This window comes from Ailuropoda melanoleuca, chromosome 3, assembly GCF_002007445.2.
Source record: "Ailuropoda melanoleuca isolate Jingjing chromosome 3, ASM200744v2, whole genome shotgun sequence".
Taxonomy (NCBI): Eukaryota; Metazoa; Chordata; class Mammalia; order Carnivora; family Ursidae; genus Ailuropoda; species Ailuropoda melanoleuca.
Genome location: NC_048220.1, coordinates 79,066,330 through 79,077,810, shown reverse-complemented (window position 1 = coordinate 79,077,810; position 11,481 = coordinate 79,066,330). Strand labels below are relative to the sequence as shown.

The following is an 11,481-nucleotide window of genomic DNA, read 5'->3' as shown; positions in this document are numbered from 1 at the left end:
AAATAAAATCTTAAAAAAAATAAAATAAAATGAAAGATACATATTCAAGTAGAGTAGCAATCCTTAGCTATTTTGGGTCCCGAAGCCCTCTGAAAATTTACAGGAACCTGCCCCCGGAGAGTAATACACACATCTCTACACACAATTTTACTGGATTTATGGTACAAATTTTCAATCCTGTCTACACAATAAAGTCACCTGGAAAGTTTACAAAAAATCCCAATGCCTAGACCTTGCCCTCACAAAATTTGATTTAATTGGTTTGGGTTAGGTCCTAGATATCAGCATTTTTTTAAAGCTCCTTCACTGATCCTAACATAAAGCCAGAGATGATGACATCCACTCTTGAAAAACTCCCTGGAATCTCTCCATAAAACCCTCTTCATTCACTTGCTCATTCAGCAAAGATGTTAATTAATCATCTGCAACATCTGACATTTAGCCAAAAATTCTAAAGAGTCCAAGAAAAATGTAGTCCAGTTTTTTTCTCTGTTTCACAGTCACTACGAATCAACAGTCTGGCAGACTGCCAGTATGACTTGCATTATTAGAAAAACTCTCCAGGAGTCAAATACTAATGATTCTCACTTCCAAACTAACATAACCTTTCACAAAGGACAGGGTCATCAGATCACTGAAACAAACATAAAGGAATACAAAACAAGCAAACGGTTTTGAAGTTTTCCTATACTATTGCTTATTACAGCTCTAAAATGGGCCCAGGAAAAATGTAGGGTATGGGGAGGCACAGGCCATAGAACATTGGCATTTTCAAATAACGCTTTTGAGAGTGTTCTATTCTAAAATTATAAAGAGCAATGTGATTGGAGAACAAATGTTTCGTGAAAGAATAAGGAAGTGACACAATGGGAGGAAAAACAAATAGCTGATATTCTAGAGTCATGCTACAATAAAACTGCAAAGATTAGAGAAATAAAACCACATTTATTTAACATTATTATAAACATCGGCCCCAACAAGCTTCCCTCCTCACTTCATCCATTCCAACATATGATTTAAATATATACAAACATATATATGTACTAATTTTTTTATTAATACTCATTCCATAAATATTACTGTATAACTTCCTTTTGNGTCATGCTACAATAAAACTGCAAAGATTAGAGAAATAAAACCACATTTATTTAACATTATTATAAACATCGGCCCCAACAAGCTTCCCTCCTCACTTCATCCATTCCAACATATGATTTAAATATATACAAACATATATATGTACTAATTTTTTATTAATACTCATTCCATAAATATTACTGTATAACTTCCTTTTGCTTTTTATCATTTACTTTGGAGATCGTCCCATAAAAGCACCTGAAACTAATATAACACTGTATGGTAACTAAAAGAAAAAAAAAAAGAAAATCTAACCTATGAATTTTGAAATATTTTTGTGCTTACCAAATTTAATAATTAATGAAAGTGACATAATATACCTTGTAACATAGTTTTCTTTTCATATTTAGGAACTAACAAAAAGTTTTCAGACCTCAAGCATTTCCAAAAGCCTGTGAAAAACTAAGTATTGCATTTGGGAGCCACCCCAAGCAGTAATTTAAAAAACAACAAAACCAGTATCTAGAACTTGCTATGTGCCAGGGACTATTCTAAGTATTCTACATTTATTCACGTATGTAAATGTTGCAACAACACTATAGTTGGGGGCCATTATTACTACCATTTTATTTTTGAGGAAAACGACATACAAAGGGACTAAATAATCTGTCCAGTCTCACAGAGGTAATGTCATACTGTCAGGATTCAGAACCAGGCAATCCACCATGTTACATTTGTACATGTATCCTTCCTTACTTATAGGCTAAAGTTCTAGAAGTAAAATTTCCAACTCAAAGTGTATGAGCAAGTCCAATTTTGATGTATGCTGCAAAATTATCCTCTAAAAAGCTTATACGAATTTACCTTTCTGCCAAGACTTTATAAGAGGGCTTATTTCTCCATATCCTCCATTACAGTGAGTATTATCAAATTATTTAATTCTTGCCAATCTGGTAGGTGGAGTAGCTTCCTTTTTAAAAATGTATATTTCTTGGGGCGCCTGGGTGGCACAGCGGTTAAGTGTCTGCCTTCGGCTCAGGGCGTGATCCCCGCGTTATGGGATCGAGCCCCACGTCAGGCTCCTCCGCTATGAGCCTGCTTCTTCCTCTCCCACTTCCCCTGCTTGTGTTCCCTCTCTCGCTGGCTGTCTCTATCTCTGTCGAATAAATAAATAAAATCTTTAAAAAAAATGTATATTTCTTTATTGTCACAGGACTCCTGGTCATTTGTATTTATTTTTCCAAAGCTATCTAACTGTTCATTTGTTTCATTCACTTCTTTTGGACATAATATTTCAACACATTCAACAACAAAATTAATAAATTAATGCCTCAAGAAAGAAATTAGTTCAACTTCAAAGCACTAACATTATGGTAAGAAGAAAGCAAGACTTTGCATCTTATTAAATATATATGTATGTATATATATAAATTTTTTAATGGAATTACCTTAGATTATTTTAACAGTGCCAATAGACACATTGAATAACTCATTCTTGGAATACAATTCTTGAGGAAAACCTGCTCTTAAACTCCTATCCTGATTTAGACACTGTTCAGTGAAATGTAGTTAAAGTTTTGCCTCAGTAAGATATAAGCAATTAAATCTTCTATCACATTATCAAAGATTTATTATCCTTAACTTATTACATTTTTTTCATTGCTTCATCACCATAATTAAGAAATAATGATTTATGCACATAACTAGTTTTGTTCTCATTATACCCTGAAAAGCAATAAAACAAATTATTCTTTGGTCACAAAATCTCTTATTTTACATAAGCTTTTAACAGGTAGCTATTTTTAATTNACAGGTAGCTGTTTTTAATTTTACCATATTATACTCCAATATTTCTAGGCTCATTCTTTTTTGGTGTTTATTAAAATAAATTGATTGATTTAGCATAAATACCTTGAAGGTATTAACCCTTGCAACCTTAAATATACAGTAAATATATTTTGATGAATAAATGAATACTTGGGAACAATACAATGATCAAAAAAAATGAGTAATTTATGTCATATTCCTTCACCAAGCAGCACAGGAATCAAAAAATGAAATCTGCCACTGCACTATAATTGAGAAACTCTACTATCCATTTTGTGCCATAAATTCAACTCTATTGTTTAGAGCAGAGTTTCTCAACCTTGGTACTATAAACATTATCGCAGAGAATTCTCTGTTGCAGGCAGCTGTCCTATGCACAAGGATACTTAGCAGCTAGCCCCCTAGGTACCAGCAGCACCTTCCCACCTGACAAAAACATCTCTAGGTATTGTCAAATGTTCCCTGGGACAAAAATCACCCAGGGAGAGGACCACTGGTTTAAAAATATCTAATATTATAAGAGTATATCTAAAACCAAAGTGAGACTCCTGTTCAAAACTTGGGAACAGCTTCAAGAATCCCAATATGGTTGCTAGAAAAACCTCCTAACGCAGCGTACTCCCATGCCCCTCTTCCATTCAACAGTCAATCCACCGTAACTTCTAAGCCTTCATTTTGTTCAGGTGATTCAACAAGCACTTGTTAGTTTCTTCCATCCCACCTGCCCAACTTTAAAGTCATTAAACCCCTTTCCAAGAGCTAGTCCCAGGATCCTACCACCCAGTTAATTATCTGTAATACTACAATATTACTGAACAATAGAAAGGAGATTGTTAAATTACATCAGATGGGGACTTTTGGCTGAGTCTTTTGAGGTAAAGTGCCAACAGGTCAGATGATACTATGTGTCCAATACCAAAGACAAATGAGTGCATAATCATCCCTAGCTGTGGTTCTGACCCAGAAGACAAGTACATACAGTGCTTATTAATAAGTATGTTTCTTGTGTTGCTCCTAAAAAAAAAAAAAATCAGGGGGTGAATTAAATATTTATTTATTTGAAAGACAGAGTGAGAGTACAATCAGGAAGGAGGTGCAGAGCGAGAAGCAGGCTCCACGCTGAGTGGGGAGCCCAGTACGGGGATCACCAGGACCCTGGGATCAAGACCCAAGCTGAAGGCAGATGCTTAACCAACTGAGCCATCCAGGTGCTCCATTAACTATGCTTTTTAAAAATTTAAAAATATACTATTAATAGCCCCTAATACTTGAGAAGGACTAAAAAACACATTGATTTCTCAAAACTCCTTTAAAATATTAGAGAACAATAACAAGGTGAAGAACTAATTTATTTAAAAGCCTGTAACAGAAAACATCCCTGCTTAAAGAGAAAAGAACTCAAAAGTCAAAATTCTACACTAGACCCTTCTGACACCTATGAGTCTCTTCTTTACCACTCAGTGTTCTCATTTCCAAAATGGTTCTTCCAAAAAGTTTTGAGTATTGAGTGGGATAAACATAGATAGATACATAGATAGATAGATAGATAGATAGATAGATAGATAGATAGATAGATAGATACGTTTTGAAAAGAATGAACCATTATTCCAATATAAGTAACTGGGCAAATGACTATAACATCACACAGAATTTTGAGTTTCAGAATTACCAAAATTAGTGATCACAATGAATAAAGTTAACATATTTCTTAAAACATTTTTTTCTGACCAAACAACAATCAGTTCATTTTTAATTTACTTTTCATTACTGGCAAAAAATAAAGATTGGAATTTTAAATCTGATGAAGTAAAACTATAAATAATAACACTAATATTTAAACTGTTCAGATTTTCTAAATACTTACATTACTTGCAAATTTTCTGCTGTTAAATTATTCCACATAATTTCATTTGCCTGAAGATTTTCATTTTCTTCTAATAAGGAAGTATCAAACTCAATTTCTTGCTCTTTAGCAGCCGTCGTTCTAATAAAGCACGCCAAATAATTTTGATCAATATGAACATACTATCGTAATATATCTTAATACACACCAAAGGCAGAATATTTGCTATCTAAAATTATGTTCACAAAATAGAGTAAATACAAATAGAATAAATCAAATTAAACCCCACACACCAAGATCTAGTCATGTAATTTCAGCCTCAATTTCATTTGTAGAATATGGATATTAAACTGTTTTATTCCGGTCACAATGGCAATGAGTATACATGGATAAATAATTGATGCATCATAAATTTAATACACATATAAAGTCATAGTGTTATCATCATACAGATGTTAAAAAAATACATAACTTTATGGATTAAAAACAGGTTTAACAACGGACAAATTTGTAGAGATTATTATAAATTAAATAGTTATCACTGAGAAATAACTATAAAAATAATTAAAAGCAGATAAACTAATCAGAAATATCATATGTCCTAGCAAGCTCTTTAATATCTTATTTTAATTTAGTTAAATACTATATGGTAGAAAACAATAATACTATCACAAACACTGAAAGAGGAGCGAAAATATTATACATACCTGTGAACATCTATGAAATTATTATATTCTGTGCTAGGGTCTATCTGTTCAACTGACATTTGAATCTCTTTATGGACATTCACTATTTCCTCTGTAACAAGACTGGTTATCTGGCTGTATTCATCAAATATACCTTTTCTGAAAACAAAAGTAAAATTTTACAACATTTTTAAGTTTTCAAGGGAAACATAGGCCCAGGAAGGATTCAGAACAATAAACATAAGAAATGTAATACCAGTATTTACAGATCGTGATTTTTATGCACCACCTTATTTCATATACCTGGATAGTAAAGGGATTATACAAAGGCACAGATTAACAATTTACATTTGATATAATATAATAATTGCAAATGATCTAGAATAAGGCATCACCTCTTCCAATATGTATTTGACATGTCCAAAATGTAAGGTCAGGTTGATCACTTTCTATTTCAAAAGATTGTCATAGGAATGTTCAGCTCCATCACATGGGACTGCGGATCAACTCCTCTTCCTTTAATGTTTCTCTCCAGTGGCTGCAACTTCCTCAAATTGGTTTTCTCTTGCTCCTGGGCCCCTGCTCTTTCCTGTATACTTACAGAGTTCAACTGGTTCTATACCTTAAATGACATCTAGAGCTCTTTTCCTGACCTCCAGTCAATAGGAAAAATGTCATAAAACATAATAGCTTTATCTAATGAATACAAAAGGAAAACCTATTCTGTAGCAAAGACCTGATCTCCAACCTAAGAATGCTATGCTGTGAAAATATACCACTGGTCCAAAGTGGCCTCAACAAGTATGGACAGACAGGCTTATCTTGCCTTTTCCCAAATAAATATAAGGCATAATTTGCTTTTCTTTTCCCAAATCATCACTCAAAAAATTATTATTTACAAGATCTCTCTTATTTAGTATTCTCCCAATAGCCAAATACTGTTTGGGTTAAAAAAAAAATTTTTTTTTAACTGCTTCAGGCAATGCTAATTTGAAATGATTACAGAAATCACCTGACAAAATTTAAAGAAAAGGGGAAGGCAGAGAAATTTAAAACAGATTTAGTATATATCCCTGGGGTTCTGACCACAGAAATGAAAGTACTGAATGATATAAATGTAAATGGCCCTATCTAGATAACTCTCATAAAGCAATACCATAATACGATGTGGAGATGATATTAATATCCACCTTTAGGACAAATGGAATTCTAAAAAATGAATTCTCCTAATGTTGTTATATGAATGTGACATGGAATTCAATTTCAGTGAAATCATCATGCTTGAGTATTTTAAATGCTAGATCTAAAATAATTTACTGTTAAAGATAGTATGCTACAGGAAACGACTATGTTTCCAAAAGACATCTAGTGATGATGAAGATGCCATTATTGAAGATTCATGTGAAGAGTTTGAAAAAATAATGACTCATGAAATGAGAGCAGGAAAGGAAGTATTTCTGAATCAACAATATATAATCTAAAGTAGACATAACTATGGGGTGCCTGGGTGGCTCAGTCTGTTAAACATCTGACTCTTGATTTCAGCTCAGGTCATGATCTTGGGGTCCTGAGATGGAGCTCAGCAGGGAGTCTACTTGAGATTCTCTCTCTCTCCCTCTGCCCCTCCCCCCTCGTGTGCTCGTGTGCTCTCTCTCTAAAACAAATAAATCTTTAAAAAGTTAATAAAAAAATAAAGTATACATAAATTTATACATTAAATATTTTAAGGAGATATTTTATCAATACCGTTAAAAGTTTACATATTCAAGTCACCTAAAAACATTTTATCTTTTCACTGGAAAATGGGAGATCACCTAATAAAGCAGCTGAAAAATAAAGCAGATGAAGTCTACCAAAGAGTGGCTTATCTTTTTCTGTTGTCTTGTATTGATGTCTATGGTAAACATGGACATACTCCCTTTTGACATACTGCCCGAAGTGTACTGTTAGCTCCTTGAAGGCAGAAATTGTGGTCATATCACAGGCAGCATGTTTTGCATACAGTAGTACTTCAATAAACATTTGTTGATTTTAATCTCACACAATAAAGCTGGCAAATAAACCTTCAAAAAATTCTTTCCCTTGATGGAGCTAGAGTATAATGCGAAGTGAAGTCAGTCAATCAGAGAAAGACAAACACCATATGATTTCACTCATGTGTGGAATTTAAGAAACAACAACAAATAAAATGAGCAAAGGGAAAAAAAGAGAGCGAGAGAGAGAAACCAAGAAACAGACTCTAAGAGAACAAACTTAATGGTTACCAGAGGGGAGGTGGTAGGGTGACAGGCGAAAGAGATAAACGGGATCAGGAATACACTTACCACATTGGGCATAGAGTAATGTATGGAATTGCTGAGTCACTACATTGTACACCTGAAACTAATATCACACTGTATATTAACTATACTGGCATTAAAATTAAAAACTTAAAAAAAATTATTTCCTTTGGACTTCTCAGTTGCTTGATATTCAAATACAGCCCTCTGAATATAGATATTCACTTCTTAACACATATGAACTAATGAATTTTTTTTACCTAAATTTCCAGCTAATGGGAGTAGAATAAAAACATACAAAGAGAAGGACCATTTTTAGGGCTAGCTGGAGGGTTTAGGAGATGATAATAAACTGAATGGATACCAGAAGTGAAAAATCAAGAAGGACCAAGGTAAAACAGATCTGAAATACGCAGTGGTCCGGGTCAATAATGAAGTTCACAAAACACAGACAACTTCAATCCAAAAGCTTGCCTAGGAGAGAAAACAACACTAATTAAATTAAATAAAAATGCCAAATAGGAAATGTAACTTACAATGCTTTGATCATTTCTTCTTGCATCTTTTGTAAGGAGTCCAGAAGCAAAGGAAGTGTGGTGTCATAATACTGATTCTGATGCAGCTGTGCCCCTTTCAATGCCAATACATACTGATTATGCAACATATGAAGTTTCATTGTCGCTTTGTCGTATCGTTCCTTGGCCTTTTCGGTTTCTTTCCCTGAAGAAAACATTGAAGAAAGTTAACAAAGAGATAAAGAAGTTTTATTTCCTCTATATGCAAACTGAACGACCACTATTTTATATTTCACACATTTTATGAATAATCAACAAAATTTTATTGAACATATACTATATGCGCAGCTCTATGCAAAGTACTACTTATTTGCCAGTACTGTGCATATAGGCCGCTGTGAAGGAGGCATATATTACAGTGAATGTTTGGTGAATGTAAGTTAATGTACAATTTTTTTATAAAATTATACAGAAAGATGACCCTTCTCATTTTCAGGAAGCTCACACCAAATTGAAACAACGATGCACATGAAACTGTATAACCAAGGAAACAAGAAAGTTTATAAATAATGTTAAATTCTGGGGTCTGTATTTGAGGTGTCAGTAAAGACAAGGGGGGTCAGAAGAGGCTTTGTAGAAAAACCAAACACGGGGCATGCCCAGGAAGGAATAGGAAAGACAGAATGGACAATAATTCCTCCCTTTCTTCCTTTCATTCAATGAATTTTATTAACTGATCACCACCAGGGACTGTGCTAAACATTAGGAATTCAGTACCTAGCAAAACCGAGCCCTCAACATAGAGCCCCTAGTCGGTGAACTGGAATACTGAGGGAAAATACGGAAAGAATAAGTGAAATTACATAGGCAAGCAAAGAAATAAGCTCAAAGACAGTAAGTTTTAAGGAAGTGAAGGCAATACATCTATAGAGGTAGGGCAGTTTTAGGGTGTGAATGACTTGAAAATCAAGCAGAGAAATTTAAACCTGATATAGGAGAAGTCCAGGAGATACTGATAATATTATGAATTAAAACTTTTTGAGATGCCTTTACTAAAATAATTCAGAAAGTATTTACAGATTGACAATATAAATGACTCGATAAATAAAATTTTTAAGCAGGTCTTCAATTTTTGATGCAAACCAAATATTTCTTGCCAATTATTTAGATTCAGGAAAAAAACTTTCCAAAATATTTATTAATTTTTGCCCTCTTTCCAAGGAGAATCCTCCAAACGAATCTTCTCCCAAAAATAGATCTATGTTGAGAATTTTTGACAACACAGGCTCTCCTCTGCCGCCACTCTGTTGTGGCTTGGCACCCCTCTGGGTAATCCCTTTAGGTAGGAGTTGGAAAAGCATTCACTGTTGGAAGACGTCACTAGCCCAGGATCAAAAGCGGAGAAAAATCAGTGTTTTTGCAGAGAGAGGAGACCACAGAACCTCAGATATGCACAGGCAGAGCAAGAGAGTAAGAACAGTTCCCTTGCCTTTCTCCTCTCCCCTCTAATTCTCAGGCATAGGAACCATCCAGCTGTTGAAAAAGGAAATCTTTCCAGCACACTGGTAGATCTCTGCTACCTATAAATGCTAGTGATTCCGAGTACTGGAACCACCACGGACTTCTAGGGAACTGCACAGAATTATTTTACAGGGCATAATTCTCTAGCCATAGTCCATTAGCTGGTTCCTGCATATGGGGATATTATTAATTACTCAAGTTACTTGCAAATTGCTGCCCTAGATAACCTATTTTGCTGTATAACACAAAGAACTTCTCAAGGAGAAAATATTTTAATCAACAGAGTATCTTTTCTAGCCCTTCTCATTGCTGTCTGGAAACAGATTCTAACACCAGACTGGGAGGATGGGAGTAAATATATTAATTCTGTTCTGATCTGAAGGGATCAGAAAAAAATAACATGAGGGGCGCCTGGATGGCACAGTGGTTAAGCGTCTGCCTTCAGTTCAGGGCGTGATCCCAGAGTTCTGGGATCGAGCCCCACATCAGGCTCCTCTGCTATGAGCCTGCTTCTTCCTCTCGCACTCCTCCTGCCTGTGTTTCCTCTCTCGCTGGCTGTCTCTATCTCTGTCAAATAAATAAATAAAATCTTCAAAAAAAAAATAATAACATGAACCACTACAGAGGTCACTTTTTGACTACAACTCACAGGATAATATATTTTATGTCATGAGCCAATAATCATATACATTTTTAAATGTATAACTGAAATAAATTCATGAAAGGCATCCTTATTATCCTTACTATGAAGGATGCCCTGTGATTTAAAAAAAATTCTATTAAATTTGATTTTCAACTTTTACAAATCTTCATTGAAAAACCAATTTTTTTTTTTTTGCCTCAGTTAATACAAATCCCTAGAAATTTTTACTCATTCTGTATGGCACTAGGGATAATCTTTTTTACCTTCACAATTACAAATCGCTTCAATAATACTAATCATGAATGATTTTTAAGATTCTCAGGAACACATTGCCCTACATGTTCAATCATTATAATAGTTTTTTACATAGGATACTATATTTATTTTCCCATAAATACTGCTACTTGGCATCCTTCTTGCAAAAATACATTTCAGAAAATGTCTCCAAGAGTCAATGCATTTGACACATCAATGGCCAGCCTCAGAGCCTCCCTCTAAAATAACAACCCCTTTTCTCCCTACCCACACAAGTCAGGATGAGACTCCTATATGAAACTAATACCCAAGAGCCAAAGTGCATACCCGACCAAATTGAAATCAATGTTTTGGCTGGAAGCCGAGTCACATTAATGCCTGAATGAGACAGAAAAGTCCACAAACACCTGCTGCAGAAGCTGTCAGAGCAGCCCGTTAGAGGCCCTTTTCTTTTGTTCTTTAATTTCGTTCATCATTTTTTAGCTAGTTTAAGGATATGGTATTTAAAATTTGGCAAATTCTGACAGTTCAAAAAGTCATATACAATTACACAGACAAAGTGATCCCAAGTAATAAAGAAGTTTTCTAGAGTCTACACGTTGATAAGAAGAAAATAAGGCAAGCATTTATCAGGCAAGAATATTTAAGTACTGTGTTCTAATTTGTTAATTTTTATTATAAATTCAAAAAGTATAATTATGTAGTAAATTCAATTAATTCCATATTTTATGTCTTTTTAAAAAAATATTACTTTTTATATGAACTCTATTATTCCTAATTAATTATTTGGATTTTTTAGTGTAACTTCAGGAGTCAAGCTCTCCACACAAACATT

The 11,481-nt window shown here is 34.1% G+C and overlaps 1 protein-coding gene across 4 annotated transcripts in view; it reads right to left on the bottom strand.

Annotated features, from left to right (window-relative positions):
* The window catches only part of FER (FER tyrosine kinase), a 418,243-nt gene that overhangs the window by 310,144 nt on the left and 96,618 nt on the right, over window positions 1-11,481 (bottom strand). For all 4 annotated transcript variants that reach the window (XM_034656598.1, XM_034656599.1, XM_034656597.1 and 1 more), the window contains 3 exons: window positions 8,249-8,432; window positions 5,455-5,592; window positions 4,769-4,888 (listed from right to left, as the gene is read on the bottom strand). In XM_034656598.1, the coding sequence (XP_034512489.1) occupies window positions 4,769-4,888; window positions 5,455-5,592; window positions 8,249-8,432 (442 nt within the window). The remainder of the gene's footprint in view (window positions 1-4,768; window positions 4,889-5,454; window positions 5,593-8,248; window positions 8,433-11,481) is intronic.